General features: G+C 37.0%; 1 protein-coding gene across 1 annotated transcript in view; it reads left to right on the forward strand.

Annotated features, from left to right (window-relative positions):
* The window catches only part of Herc1 (HECT and RLD domain containing E3 ubiquitin protein ligase family member 1), a 176,802-nt gene that overhangs the window by 45,910 nt on the left and 114,741 nt on the right, over nucleotides 1-16,151 (forward strand). The window contains exons 6-14 of the mRNA XM_013009926.1: nucleotides 676-772; nucleotides 1,834-1,977; nucleotides 4,296-4,423; nucleotides 7,347-7,491; nucleotides 7,671-7,842; nucleotides 9,489-9,623; nucleotides 10,176-10,341; nucleotides 11,675-11,800; nucleotides 12,552-12,773. Coding sequence (XP_012865380.1) covers nucleotides 676-772; nucleotides 1,834-1,977; nucleotides 4,296-4,423; nucleotides 7,347-7,491; nucleotides 7,671-7,842; nucleotides 9,489-9,623; nucleotides 10,176-10,341; nucleotides 11,675-11,800; nucleotides 12,552-12,773 — 1,335 coding nt within the window. The remainder of the gene's footprint in view (nucleotides 1-675; nucleotides 773-1,833; nucleotides 1,978-4,295; nucleotides 4,424-7,346; nucleotides 7,492-7,670; nucleotides 7,843-9,488; nucleotides 9,624-10,175; nucleotides 10,342-11,674; nucleotides 11,801-12,551; nucleotides 12,774-16,151) is intronic.

The raw sequence follows: 16,151 nt of genomic DNA on the forward strand, positions 1-16,151 counted from the left end.
CTTATGTGGTGCTGAGGAATTGAACCCAGGGCCTCAGGCATGCAAGGCAAGTGCTCTACCACTGAGCCACCTTCCCAGCCCTCCTGTATATTTTTTAGCACCCATTCTAAGTGGTTTTATCAGTTAGAAGATATGAATGTTCTTCAGATTAAATTGCTATATATCCTTTTTCCCTTGATTCTACCAATCAATTGTGTATCTGTTTGAGTCTGAGACGTACTATCAAGAGTTTAATATGAATGTTGTACTGCTTACAGTGCAGACCCTTGTGTACTGCAAGTATTTTGTTTTGAGTATTATGGAACAATATTTTTTGGATCAGCCAGAACCAGATGTTTTGTGTTAACCTTATATTTAAAAAATTGCTATTGTTCCAGTAGGGTTGTTGAGTGTTTTCCAACTCTTTCAGTAAAGACTTAATTGGTGATACAGTATTCCTTTAAATGATCAGCAAGTCCTCTGCTCAAAATCACTTTTGCATGAGTTGAGAGAAATTGTTCTCTTACTTAGTTTGACTGCTTAATTCAATCACTCTGAGAATAATCTCCACATTTGTACATGACAATTCCTGTAGGAATTGTGAATAATTAATACCTCTGAAGTCTCTATACAAGACAAATAGAGAACACATTTTAGCATTTGTATGTTCATCTCAATCACTTGTGTGCAATGCAGGTAGTTGTTTGTGTGTCGGCTGGATATAGACACAGTTCTGCTGTCACAGAGGATGGTGAATTATATACATGGGGTGAAGGAGACTTTGGAAGATTAGGTAAGTTTTTTGTATTTTTGTTTTGCCAGAACTGGGGCTTGTACTTAGAGCCTGCGCACTGTTTCTGAGCTTCTTTTGCTCAAGGCTAGCACTCTACCATTTGAGCCACAGCACCACTTCTGGCTTTTTCTGTTTATGTGGTACTGAGGAATCAAACCCAGGTCTTCATGCATGGTAGGCAAGCACTCTACCACTAAGCCACATTCTCAGTCCCAATTTTTTTTTTAACTAAAGTTATTCCAATGAAACAGAAATGATTGTACTTATCTAGAACCAGTAAGAGTAGATGTAACAGGCCATTTACTTTAAGTTCAGAATAAGATAGTCAGATAGATAGATAAATTGATAGATCCATATAGTCTTATAAGTAGGACCTGTATTCTGTTGTTAAAATATAAGATGTAATTAAATCTAGAAAGTATTTATCAGGTGCCTATTGTGAACAGGTGCAGTAGAGTATCAAGGATAAGAAAGGTATTGTCATGATCCTAATGTTTATACTTCACTAGATTGTGAAAATAAGTTGAAGCCAGGTGCGGTGGCTCACGCCTGTAATACTAGCTACTCAGGAAACTGAGATATGAGGACCACAGTTCAAAGCCAGCCCGGGCTTTCCTGCCTGTGAGACTCTTATCTCCAATAAACCACTCAGAAAACTGGAAGTGGCACTGTGGCTCAAGTGGTAGAGTGCTAGCCTTGAGCTGAAGAGCTGAGGGACAGCACCAGGCCCAGAATTCAAGCCCCATGACGACTTAAAAAAAAAAACAAAAAACAAAAAAACCCAAGTTGCTAGGAGCATGATTCAAGACAGAATAAGGTAAGTACTATGACAAGAGCATAAATATATTCTTGGGCTCATTGAAGTACCTGGGTGCCATAGTTTGGGAGCAGCTATAAAGAGATGGGTTGCATTGAGAGATCAGAAATGATTCTATTTTGCATATTAATGTCAGTTAAAAAATAACTTGTAACATTTGTTCCACTTGTGAAATAAGTGCCTCAAGAAAAAGAGTTAACATTTTTTTTTGTGTGTGTGTGTGTGTGTATGTATTTTATTCAAGGACATGGTGACAGTAATAGCCGGAACATTCCTACATTAGTAAAAGACATTAGCAATGTTGGAGAGGTTTCTTGTGGCAGTTCCCATACTATTGCTTTATCTAAAGATGGAAGAACTGTATGGTCTTTTGGAGGAGGAGACAATGGTATGTAAAGAAATTACTTACAGCTTTGGCCTTTGAAATTTTCTAAAATTTTATTTTTAGGCATATGTTCCTAATGTAGGAAAAAAATCAAAAAGAGATAGGCAGAAGTAAATATTAAGTCTGTGGTCCTTCCAATGTTGTTCTAACCATTCTTAACAGTTTGGTAGATAGACCTATAAATACATATGATAGAAATAGGTATATTTCTGCACAAATGTTTTAAAAAATCAAAGTTAGGCATGCATTATTTTATAACCTGCTGTTTTTTAACTCTAATAGTATCTTTTGAGTAAGTTGCTGTTCTAATAGTTTCTTATGAGTATCTTTTCAGTATCAACAAGCATAACTCTACTAGCAATAGAAAAGTCTCAAAAGCATTCTTTTATGGTCAGATGCCAGTGGCTCATGCTTATAATCATAGTTACTCAAGAGACTGAGATCTGAGGATAGCAGTTCAAAGCCAGCCCAGCCAAGAAGGTCTATGAGACTCTTATCTCCACTTATCTAACAAAAAGCTAGAAGTAGAGCTTTAGTTCAAAGTGGTAGAGCTCTCGTCTGGAACACAAAAGCTCAGGGATATTGCTTGGTCTCTTGAGTTCAAGCTTTAGGAATGGTACACAGAATAATTCAGGTGTTCTTTTATATACTGGGGTTTGAATTCAGGACCTCAGGCTCGCTAGGTAGGCACTCCACCTCTTGAGTCATGCCCTCAGCCTTGCAGTACAGTTTTAAAACCAGGGTGTCATTGTTGAGTATATAGATGGCTTCCAATTTTTTTTTTTTAATTAAAAACAACACTGCTAGTAGGTAATAGTGGCTCACACTTACAAACCTAGTTGTTAGGAGGCTTAGACCTGTAGGATCCCATTTTGAAAGCAGCCTGGGCAGAAAACTCTACGAGATTCTATCTCTAGTTAACCAGAAAAAAGTCAGAGTTGGAGATGTGGCTCAAGTAGTGGAGTACTAGCCATAAACAAGAAAGCCAAGTGTAAGCTTTAGGATGGGGATAGGCGCGTGCATGCACGCGCACGCACGCACACACACATACTCTCTCTCTCTCTCTCTCTACCACCATTCCACCATTGCCACCTAAAAATCTCCATAATACTGTCCCTTCCTTCTTTTATTCTACTCTCCCTCTTCTTCCTTTCTTTCTACCACATAAGGATACAAAGAGAAGTAAGTCATTTGTAAATTAGGAAAAGTCAAAAAACCAAAACAAAATGAAACAAAGCACTACTATGAATGACCAAATCTTTGTCCACTTTAGCTACTCATTCCTACCAGCAATGGAAATGCTCACTTGCCTGAATCACTTAAAAATATAAATTAAGTAACCCCTCTGTACAGTATGTTCACAAATAAAATAAAATTAAATTAAAAAATATAAATTAAGGGCTGGGAAGGTGGCTCAGTGATAGAGTGCTTGCCTTGCATGCATGAGGCCCTGGGTTTGATTCCTCAGCACCACATAAGCAGAAAAAGCTGGAAGTGGTGCAGTAGCTCAAGTGGTAGAGTGCTAGCCTTGAGCTGACGAGCTGAGGGACAGTGCCCAGGCAGAGAGTTCAGGCCCCACGACCGGCAAAAATAAAAATAAAAAAATATATAAATTAAGTTTACAAAGGTGTGGTGGTACATGCCTGTAAAATCCCAGGTAAAATGGGAGGCTGAAATAGGAGAATCTTATTTTGAGGTCAGCCTAGACCATTTAGTGAGACCCTATCTCAGTAAAACAGAAAACAGAGCAAAGCAACACCATCAAGGAGGAGGAGGAGAAGGAAGAGGAAGAGGAAGAAGAAGAAAAAAAAATCTCTAAAAGTTAATTTAAAAAATACTTTTAACAGTGAAAATGGTATAGATTAATTTGCATTTCCTTGATTTTTTAATGAGGTTGGATTTATCTGTTAGCCAATTGTTTTTTCTTTTTAATGATTCTCCAGGTTTTCTGTGTCATGAAATACTGAATTTTTTCATTAAAAAAATTATGTGAATGTTCTTATCTAGGATCTGTATATTAAGTCTATATATTGAGTTTAGAAATATGATCAAAAAAAGAAATATGATCAGTGGGGAAAGAAAAAGGTAGATAATTTCCTGTGTTTCTCCAAGGTGATTTTTAAGTGTTTGAGATTAAGATAGGAAAGGTTGTTGGTTGTTGGTCATTCATTTGTTTTGCTATCAGACACTTACAGACTTCCACGTCTGTCAGATTAGTGGTGTAAATATTTGTGCAGTTCAACTTCAGAACTTACAAAAGAACAGAGACTCTTAATAGCAAGTAAATTGTTTAACTTGAATGTATATATTTATTTTTATAGGCAAACTTGGCCATGGTGACACCAACAGAGTCTATAAACCTAAAGTTATAGAAGCTTTACAAGGAATGTTTATTAGAAAAGTTTGTGCTGGAAGCCAGTCTTCACTTGCTTTGACATCAACAGGACAGGTAGGACTAAGGGATGAATGTGAAAGAGACTAATTTAGGAGCTTAGGTAAATAAACAGTAATAATCCTATTTAAATTAAAAAAATATTTAAAAGCAAATATTTTTAGACAGCTTGCTGAAATGAAATTCTTTTTGTTTGAAGAAGAGTTTGAAGAAGAATATTTGAAAAGAGACCAGTTTTAACCTTTGTGATCCAGATGCATTTTTGTTTTTTTTTTTAGCCCCTCTGAAGCCAGCAGGGGCAGGACAATCCGTGAGGCTCTCATCTCAATTAACCAGCAAAAAAGTTGGAAGTGGAGTTGTGGCTGAATTGGTAGAGCTCTCTAGCCTTGAGTAAAAAAGCTCAAGGACAGCACTCAAGCCCTGAGTTCAAGCCTCAAAACAGGCACACACATACACACAAAACCTATCAAAGAAAAAAATTGCTCGGATTTTGTTCATTTTGGGTTGCCAAATTGGAAGTCACGCATCCTTTCATATTTTTCTTTTCATCATGCAACTTTTTTTCTAACTACCTGAAATTAGTCAGTGGTTTCCTTAGTATTAGTAAAAAAAAAAAAACTGAAGCTGTTCAAAATGAACAGTTTTACACTGTTTTGCATGGCCCTACTTATAAGTGGTAATTAAAAATTACAACAATGAGCTGGGCTTGGTGGCTCATGCCTATAGTCTCATTTATGCAGGCACAGATTGGGAAGATTGTGATCTGAGGCCAGCATTGGCAGAAAATTTAGAGAACCTATTTTATTCAACCAATGGTTTTATGTAGTGCTGCACACTTGTCATCCCAACTAAGTGTGGGAAGACTTAAGTAGTCCACACATAAATGAGAGATGTGAGATGCTGGGAGAGCACCTGCTTAATAAATGAGAAGCCCTGAGTTTAAACCCCAGCATCAATTACACAAAAATTTGAACAATGAGGAAAGATTTTTGTTTTTTGTTTGTTTGTTTGTTTTGGCCAGTCCTGGGCTTCAATTCTGGGCCTGAGCACTGTCCCTGAACTTTTTTTTTGCTCAAGGCTAGTACTTTACCATTTGAGCCACATCACCACTTCCGGTTTTTTCTGTTTATATGTTACTGAGGAATCAAACCCAGGGCTTCATGCATGCTAGGCCAGAATTGCCTCTACTGCTAAGCCACATTCTCAGCCCAAGGAAAGGTGTTTTTAAATTAAATCTTGAACAGAAGTTTAGTGATTTATGTAATCTTGGTTTGTTTTGTTTTTGACTGGTGATACTGAAGTATGAACTTAGCATATCATCTTTATATTGCCACACCTTGGTCTAATCTTGGTCTCATTGGCAGAGTAAGAAAAGTTTGCCTGATGCCTGTAGCTTAATGCCTGTAATCCTAGCTACTCAGAAGGCTGAGATCTGAGGATCGAGGTTCGAATCCAGCCCAGGCTAAAAAGTCCCTATGAGACTCTCATCTCCAATTAACCACTACAAAACCAAAAGTGGAGTGGTTGAGCACTAGCCTTGAGCAAAAGAGCTCAGGGACAGTGCTCAGGCCCTCAGTTCAAGCCCTACAACTGGCCAAAAAAAAAGAAAAGAAAAGAAAAATTTAAAGAGAAGTTTTAGGATAATCCAAAATTGCTAAGATTGAGCAATGTAACAAAATGCAAGCTAATTAATAGTAGCTTTATTCTAGCTACCATGAATAAGGGAAACCAAGTAACCTATGTTTATCTGTGTCTGGCTTAATATAATTTTAATATAATTTTTCTAAGTCTTTCCATTTCCTTATGAATAATATAATATTTTTCTGATGGATGAAAAGAATTCCATTGTGTATATATCCCACATTTTCTTGATCCATTCATTCATTCAGAGGCATCTGGATTGAGTCCATATCTTGGCTTAATGCTGCAGTAAACATGGTTGTGCGTTGTTTCCCTCATTTGTGGTAGCTAGAATGTGCCTACAAATCTATAAGTAGTCAGACGCTGTTGGTTCATGCCTGTAATCCTAGCTACTCAGGAGGCTGAAAACTGAAGATCATGGTTCAAAACCTGCCCAGGCAGGAAAATTTGTGAGACTCTTATCTCCAGTTAACCACCAGAGAAACTGGAAGTGGTGCTGTGGCTCAAAAGTGGTGGAGTGCTAGCCTTGAGCAAAAGAACTTAGGGACAGTGCCTAGGTCCTCAGTTCAAGCCCCATGACCGACACAGAAAAAAATCTATAAGTAAACACACTGGGTGGTATGCAAGTGGTTACAAATGAACTAACTGAAGTATAATAGACTTTATGGAGAGCTCAAATAGCATAATTCTTTAGAAAGAGTAAGTCAAAGCCTAACAAAATGAGTACCAGGAAATGGATACTTGCAAGGGAGGGGGCAAGGGGAAAGGGATAGAAGATTGAAGCAAGGTAAAATGTAGGTAAGAATTCATTGTATTTACCACAGAATTGAGGAAAGTAAGGGAAGGGACAGGTCAAAGGAGGGGCGAAGATGTTGAAGGGATGACACTGCTCAAGAAGCATTGTATACATAAACTGCTTGGTTAAATGGCAAAAAATTCAGTACATAACCTAAATATGAATAAAAGTGAGTAAAGGGATAGATTGGGAGAGGTGGGTGACAATGTTGAATGGGGTGACATGAATCACAACCCACTGTATTCATAAACTGCCTTGTTTAGTGGCAACTCCTTTCACAACTACTTAAAGCTAATAAAAATATTCAAAAAGAAAAAAGTAGTAGCTCTAGCAGAATCTCTCAGATGTTTCTTTAACCAGTTTTTTTTTTAGCCAACCTGCTTGTTTGCCTATATAGTGAATGTTTAGAAATAGTGACCGCTTTAACACCAAAAAGGCTTAAAGTATACTCTCGTTTGATAATCGTATTTATTGCTTGAACAATTTAAGTTGGCAACCAAATAGTCATAGGAGCCTATGTGCAGTGTTCTGCTGTCTTTTCAGGTCTATGCTTGGGGATGTGGGGCTTGCCTAGGCTGTGGTTCTTCTGAAGCTACTGCTTTGAGACCCAAGCTTATTGAAGAACTGGCGTCCACAAGAATAGTTGATATTTCTATTGGAGACAGTCATTGTTTGGCTCTTTCTCATGGTAAGTTACTGTTCATTTTTATTGTTTTGATACAGTTTTGTTATGTAGCCCAGGCTGGCAATGAACTTCCTCTGGAGCATACTAAGCATCCTAAGTTGTTTGTTTTTAAAGAAATATATTAGCTTATTTTTCTTAAATACATTACATTCAAACTTTTCTTTTGTACTTGATATTTTTAGACAATGAAGTTTATGCCTGGGGCAATAACTCAATGGGCCAGTGTGGCCAAGGAAATTCCACAGGTCCGATTACTAAACCAAAGAAAGTGAGTGGCCTAGACGGCATAGCTATTCAGCAAATCTCAGCTGGAACCTCACATAGTCTGGCTTGGACTGCTCTCCCTAGGGACCGGTAAGAGTGCTTATGTCTCAAAGTTCTTGTATTTAATAGGGGTTAAAAACACCAGTAAAAACACCAGTGCTGGGGCTCAAGCCTGTAAACCTAGGTACTCAGGAGGCTGAGACCAGAGGATCCCAGTTTGAAGCCAGCCTGGACAGGAAAGTCCGAGACTCACTTCCAGTTAACCACCAGAAAACTCAGAAGTGATGCTGTGGCTCAAAGTGGTAGGGTACTAGCCTTGAGCAAAAGAGCCTAGGCCTTGGGTCAAGCCCCATGACAAAACAAAACAAAACAAAACTAAAAAAAATCCCCATATACCTGGATTCTTTTTCATTTGAGTATTGAGAGTTCAGTTGTTTCATAAGTAAGAAGTTACACTCCATGTTTGTAACATTTTTTTAACTTGCCTTACAGACTTTTGAATTCCCTCTAAGATGATGAGTTATAAAATTAAATGCTTGCATATTAGGAGTAAATTAAATAAAATGAGAACTATTCTTCATTATTTTAAGATAATTGTTTAACTTCAGTGTCCTTTACCTGGTTGGTTTTTTGAAAAACAAAATAACGGTGGCAATAATTTTAAATTGAGGAGGCTATTTTTTTGTTTTTTGGGTTTTTTTTGCAGAAGTTAGCTTTTTCTTTAATTAGTAGCATGATCTTTTTTTAGCTAATTGTAGGAGATTGAATTTTCAGGACTTTCTATTTTTCAGATGTTTACTAACTGGTTTACAACTTAGAATTTATTATATCTACATTTTGATATATCTGCATTTGACTCAAGGAGGACTTATGATGATACTTTAACTAAATTTATAGATAATTATTCCATGTAAACAATTAAAAACAAATGGAATATAAATAATATGCCTTTGGTATTAACTATGCAACTTTCTCCTACATATGTATATAGTTGTTTCCCAAAATGTTGACATTACTCATAAGAAGATTTGAGCGTTTTTCTTTTAATAGGTTTTCAGCTATCATTCTGTATTCTGTAGAGACAGGCTAATTTTCTTAATATGAAATACACATAAATGCTTAGAAACAGAATTTATTAAAACTTGTGGCTCAGCCTTCTGTTTTCAGGTGAATGGATATCCAAACCTTCTAACCAAGTGCAGTGGTTATGTTTTTTTTTTTTTTCTTCTTCTTTTTTTTTGTCGTTCATGGGGCTTGAACTCTGGGCCTGGGTGCTGTCCCTCAGCTCTTCAGCTCAAGGCTAGCACCCTACCACTTGAGCCACAGCGCTACTTCCGGCTTTTTCTGCTAATGTGGTGCTGAGGAATCAAACCCAGGGCCTCATGTATGCGAAGCAAGCACTCTACCACTGAGCCAACTTCCCAGCCCCATGTTTTTCTTCTTAAAGATGATAAACTTTTGGATTGGAGACATAGACCAAGTAGTAGAGGACCAGTAGAGCAAGCAAGATGAGGGAGTGTGAAGCCCTGAGTTCAATTCCTGGTACTGGTACACACCATAAAAAATTGTTGGTTTTCCTCAGTTGCTAAAAGAAAGGGTTTTATCCTTATAACAAAAAAGTTTCCTGTTCATCTTGTTCAAGTCTGTCAGCTTTTTTGTTTATATTTTTCATTTTGATCATTTGTAGGAATTTCATTTTAAAGGCTTTTTCATGATTTTATCGTCTGTCCTTCTAGACAAGTTGTTGCATGGCACCGACCTTACTGTGTTGATCTTGAAGAAAGTACCTTCTCACATCTTCGTTCTTTTCTTGAGAGATACTGTGATAAGATAAACAGTGAGATTCCCCCACTCCCTTTCCCTTCATCAAGGTACGTGTAGACATGTATGTGTGTGCTTATATTAATAACTGTTTTTGAAATTTGATGTTATTTTTTCTTGTTGTTTTTCAATTATATGAAACTTCTTTCAAGCTAGAAAAGAGATAAACATTATTCCCAATAATATTCTAGGTTCTAAAAATTTTCCAAAATTATACAAATCATGTTTTAAAATTACTACCAGTTATGACTCCTCAAAACTTTTGATGAGATAAAAAAAGCTCCCTAGATTGAATAGTGCATGCATTTTTATGTTCTAAAATATTTATAGCCGGGGTGGGAAGGTGGCTCAGTGGTAGAGCACTTGCCTTGCATGCATGAGGCCCTGGGTTCAATTCCTCAGCACCACATAAGCAAAAAGAAAAAAAGCCGGAAGTGGCGCTGTGGCTCAAGTGGTAGAGCGCTAGCCTTGAGCTGAAGAGCTGAGGGACAGCACCCAGGCCCAGAGTTGAGGCCCCACGACCGGACCCCCCCCCAAAAAAAAAAGTATATATATATATATTTATTTATTTATTTATTTATAGCTGTTTATTTGATTTTAAGGGAACACCACAGTTTCCTCAAGCTGTGTCTGAAGCTGCTTTCAAATCACCTTGCTCTTGCCCTTGCGGGAGGAGTAGCTACCAGCATTCTTGGGAGGCAGGCTGGCCCACTTCGGAATTTGCTCTTTAGGCTGATGGACTCAACTGTCCCAGATGAAATCCAAGAGGTAAGAGAATAGAACTTGTGAATTTGTAACTCATGCTGTATCTTCCCCTGGACTTTTAAGGTTGGTTTAAGGACAAATAAGTGCCTAGAATAAAGAAGTGAATATAAATAAGGAGGGCCAGACATGGTGGCTTAAGCTTGTAATCCTAGCAAACTGGGAGACAGGTTGAGAAATTGTAGTTCAAGGCTAGCCTTGAAAAAAAGGTTGTGAGACTACATCTCAACTGATGTCTTATCTTAGCTATTAGGCAAGCATAGTGACTAGGCACAGTGGCACACACTTGCTTTCCTCAGCAACATGGGGAAGCACAAATCAAATGATTATGGCCCAGGCTGGCTCATACATAAAGTGAGACCCTATTTTGAAAATAACCAATTGGTAGAGTGCCTGCCTTGTAAGCAACTTCACTAAAAGATGATGTTCTGTGACTAAATAGGAGAGAAATGCTAGATGGCTCAACCATAGTTCTTGATTAAAGAGGTACAAACGGGGTGCTGGTGGCTCACGCCTATAATCCTAACTGTTCAGAGCCAGCCTGACAGATAAATTTGTGATACTTTTATCTCTAATTAACCAGTAAAAAGCTAGAAGTGGAGATATGGCTCAAATGGTAGAACACCAGCTAAGAGTGAAAAGTTGGGTAAAAGGCCCTGAGTTCAAGCCCCACTACAAGCAAACACACAAAAATACACCCTTCTCAAATCAGTTTCTACTAGTTTTTATTTTCCTTATGAGACTCCTTTCACAGTTATGCTTACTTGCTCAGGATCTTTTTTTTTCCACTAGATAATATGAGTCTGTTTTATTTATCCCTATATTTATGTCACTTTTCAGTCACATAAACTCACACAAACAGTAAACTCACACTAACTATTTGTTGTATGATGATTAATAACAGATCCAAAGTTTGTACTTTATTAAAAACATTTAAACAAGGATTTATGTGCTTTTTTTTTTTTTTTGGCAGTTGTGGCAATTGAACTCTGGGCCTGGGAGCTCTCCTTGAGCTCTTCAGTTTAAGACTAGTGCTCTACCACTTGAGCCACAGTGCCACTTTTAGTTTTCTGGTCGTTTATTGGAGATAAGAGTCTCATGGAGTTTTCCTGCTGGGCTAGCTTTGAACCATAATCCTCAGATCTCAGCCTCCTGAGTAGCTAGGATTACAATGTGAGCCTCCGGTGCCTGGCTATCTGCTTAAAAAAATTTTTTTTGCTTGTGTGCCACCTTCTTTAGACTTCCATAATCTTAGTAGTCCATGGATCCACTTTTCATATGTTTTCATTGCAAGTATAAGAACCAGACTAATCAACCCAGTTTTCTTTTTTAACATTAGGTGGTAATTGAAACTCTGTCAGTGGGAGCAACCATGCTATTACCTCCATTACGAGAACGGATGGAATTACTTCATTCTCTTTTACCCCAAGGACCTGATAGATGGGAGAGCTTATCTAAAGGACAGGTAACCTTTGCATGATATTTAAGTAAACCTAATATCACCAGAAAATTAAGAAAAATAAAGTGAGTCAACTGCCTATGTTATTATGAAGTTGGTAGTTTGGTGAATGCTAGTTATTTAGTGTTATATGTTAGGAGAAGTTTCAATTGTATTGTGACATTAGGTGATGCAAATATAACTTATTAAATTATTTGAGGCCAGTTATTAAAGTAATAACTGATTTATCTAGTTGTTTTTTTTTTTTTAAAATCAGAGTCCCTTGTGTGTGCTGAATTGAAATCAAAAGCTTCCACTTTTTGGTTCAGTGTTCAGAACTTTGTCTGGGATTGTTTATTTAAAAAGTAATAGATGACTGCTAAGATCTAGTATTTGAAGATATGAGATAGGAGTATGCCTATTGTTTTCATTTTTATTAAGTGTATTATGTTTTTGCTGAACTAAGTAGAAAAGTCCATTGGAAAGTTATGCATTGAGGGGAAAAGTGGTATTACATTATAATATCCACAGATGCTTTTCAGTGACTATTTTGTATTAGTTTAGATTTCAAGTGATTTACACAACAGAATAAGTAGCTGTCAATGGTAATTGTCTAGAGTTTTGTTTAGTATAATTTATCTGTTAGCATTTTCTACTCCTGTCTACTTACAGCGTTTACATTATTATACTCAACATCCCATTTTAGCTTGCGCATTTTAGGACATTATAATAAATGCATTTGAAGCTAATTATGTTTTCCTTTTTCATTGTAATTTAGAGAATGCAACTGGATATCATTCTGACGAGTTTGCAAGATCATACCCATGTGGCCTCCCTTCTTGGCTATAGCTCCCCTTCAGATGCCACTGACCTCTCTTCTGTATGTACTGGCTATGGAAACCTTGCAGATCAGCCTTATGGCACTCAGAGCTGCCATCCAGACACTCATCTGGCAGAAATTTTGATGAAGACTCTCTTAAGAAATTTAGGATTTTATACAGTAAGTTGCTTTTACATTATAGCAAAAAAAAAAAGAAGGAATAGTTTGGCATTTGAACACTTAATACTATATGAGAGAAACATCTGGTCTTTTAAAATATTGAAGCCAAATGATGTGTAATTGGCAGTTGCAAAGAAATTTATTATATAATTTTGCCAACCTTTGCTCTTGTTAATAAAGAAGAATAAGTAAGAGTCTTTAACTCCCATTTCCAAATGGAGAGCAGGAAGTGTTTCTCTCTTTTTCTGTCTCTGTCTACTTTATCCTGTTATACTAAAATAAATACTTGCTAACTTTTAAAGGAAAAAAGAATAAGCAGATCAAAGTAATTAAAAAAATATTTTTCATGAGCAAGGGATTATTCTCACCCAAATATAATCCTATACAACAATGTGTAATTGGTATTAAGAACAGGCTGTTCAGTAAGAGAGAGGACAGTGGACTCTATACTTTTCTCAGTAAGATACTATTTTTTCTTAGTGGTATCTCTTGAATCTACCTATTTTTGTCTTGACTCCAGTTCTTTGGGCTCTAGCCTGGGTAATCATGACCTAATGCTAATAATAACAGGATTACAGTTATTGACTTATCTGCTGGTTTCTTCTCAGCATCCTACTGTTGGCATAACCTGTTTATATTAAACGGAAATCCCTCACGCCCTTCATTATTCTCTCTCACCTTTCTCATCAGTACTTACCTTTTCCCTAATTGTGTGTGGTTTACCTATCTTCAGTTTCTACCAGTCTGTGATACCTGACAGTTTAGGAAGCCATGTCCAAGTAACCCCATCTCACTAAGTGATAAAAGCTGCACACTCTATATTTTCTAATTTTTTTTTTTTACGATCAGAGTGAACGGAGTTGACTTAATTATTTACTTATCATTTCCTCTTATACCTTTGGAAGCCTGGGTTTATATATATTTTTTCCTGTACAATTCTTAGTGCTCTATTTAGCCTACAGTAAAAAGCTGTTGACTTACTCATCGTGCAAATTCTTCTTACAGGATTTGTTTTGTTTTTTAGGTTTAAAAATGTAAATTTCATTGATGTCTAAATAGCATAGGAATAATGTTATAGTCTGTCCATTTTTTAATAACAAAACTTCTTAAATTGTAAGGAACGTTTATGTTACATTAAAGCAGTGTTTTTCTTATGCATTAGAGCTGACACTGATGTATTTCTTGTATGGAACTGGAAATAAAAGATACTGTTTTTGGATTAGAGCTACAAATTATCACTTGCTTATGATACAATTTAAGCTACATTTGTCATATTTCAAGATTTTTAAATAATGGTGCTCTTTGGCAGTTGATAGCATGGATCTTCAAGTATTCTCATTCTCTGATCTTGTGTGTTTAAAGCATAGACTAAAGTTTATGCATAAATATTGTTATGATATTAGTATTTATAAGAAATAAAAATTAGAAATAACTAAAAATAGAGTGATGATTGAACTATGTCTTACCAAAATATTATAAGAAAATTTTACATAAACATAAATATGTTAAAAATAGATTAGGTTGGGGCTGGGAAGGTGGCTCAGTGGTAGAGCACTTGCCTTGCATGCCTGAGGCCCTGGGTTTGATTCCTCAGCACCACATAAGAAAAAAACCGGAAGTGGCGCTGTGGCTCAAGTGGTAGAGCGCTAGCCTTGAGCTGAAGAGCTTAGGGACAGCGCCCAGGCCCAAAGTTCAGGCCCTACGACCGTACCCAAAAAAAAAAAAAAAAAAAGGTTGTTTTATGAAAAAAACAAACAAAAAAGAACCGAAAATATGTTGTTAGTAATTTTCTTTAGGTGATTAGCTAAATGGTGATTTTTAACCTTTCTAAAATATAGTTTTGGTGTTTTCTAGTTTTTCCACATTATTTCTTCTTAAAAATACTTTAACTTGAAAAAATTGAAACTTACAAAAGAGTTACAAGAGTCATTCAAAGAACTTTGCTTAGACCCTTTGGAAATGTTTGTTTCATCTTCCTATATATCAGTGCATCCATCTGTCTTTGTTGTTGTTTTTGTTTTGCCGGTCCTGGGCTTGAATTCTGGGCCTGAGTACTGTCCCTGAGCTGCTTTTTGCTCAAGGGTAGCATTCTACCACCTGGCCTTTTCTGTTTCTGTAGTACTGAGGAATCAAACCTAGGGCTTCATGTATGCTAGGCAAGCACTCTTATCACTAAACCACATTCCCAAGCCCTGTCCTCCTTTTTAATCCCAAATCATTTGAGAGAGTGCATTTCAGATGTCGTTGGTTGCCCTTAACTATTTAAGCTTGTATTACATATGTATTTTGTAACAACAAAGATATTATCTTACATAACAATAGGAAGAGTATTGATTTCAGGGAATTTAATATGGATAAAGAACTGTTATTTGATGTATAGTCTGTGTTTAAATTTCAGTAGTTCTAGTAATACCCTCTTCTGCAGTTTCCTTTCCAGTTCAGTATCTGGTCTATAGTCATATATTATATTGTCATGTTTCTTTAGTCCATTTAATTAGAAAGTTTTATTTTGTTTTATTTTTTTTGCCGATTATGGGGCTTGAACTCAGGGTTTGGCTACTGTCCCTGAACTTTTTTGCTCAAGGCTAGCGCTCTACCATTTTGAGCCACTTCTGGTTTTCTGGTGGTTAATTGGAGATAAGAGTCTCATAGCCTTTCCTGCCTGGGCTGGCAGGATCCTCAGATCTCAGCCTCCTGAGTAGCTAGGATTACAGGCATGAGCCACTAGTGCCTGGCTGAAAATTTTAATTTGCAAGAATTACATAAGAATGTGAAAACAAAACCTTATAATACAGGAGATCAGAAAACAGTAGCATCAACATGTTGAGATACATTGCTTTTGAGTATTTCTACTGTTCTCTCTTTAAAAAAAAAAGTTTGAAAATTTCTGAGGTAAAATGTATGTTTTTTTTGTTGTTGTTATTGGTCATGGGGCTTGAACTCTGGGCTTGGCCGCTGTCCTTGCAGTATTCAGCTCAAGGCGAGTGCTCTACTGCTTGAGCCACAGCGCCACCTTCAGTTTTCTAGTGGTTTATTGGAGATAAGAGTTTCATGGACTTTCCTGCCTGGGCTGGCTTTGAACAGTGGTCCTCAGATCTCAGCCTCCTGATTACAGGTGTGAGCTACCAGCACCCGGCTTTGTGTATTTTTTTTAAATGGAAAAGCAAATGAAATTTCTTGATAAAATTTACCATTCAATAGCAAATAACATAAGGCTTATAACAAAGATTTACAATAGGGCAGGGCGCTGGTGGCTCACGCCTGTAATCCTAGCTACTCAGGAGGCTGAGATCTGAGGATCGCGGTTCAAAGCCAGCCCGGGCAGGAAAGACCGTGAGACTCCTATCTCCAATAAACCACCAGAAAACCGGAAGTGGC

This window comes from Dipodomys ordii, unplaced genomic scaffold, assembly GCF_000151885.1.
Source record: "Dipodomys ordii isolate 6190 unplaced genomic scaffold, Dord_2.0 Scaffold11, whole genome shotgun sequence".
NCBI classification, from domain to species: Eukaryota; Metazoa; Chordata; class Mammalia; order Rodentia; family Heteromyidae; genus Dipodomys; species Dipodomys ordii.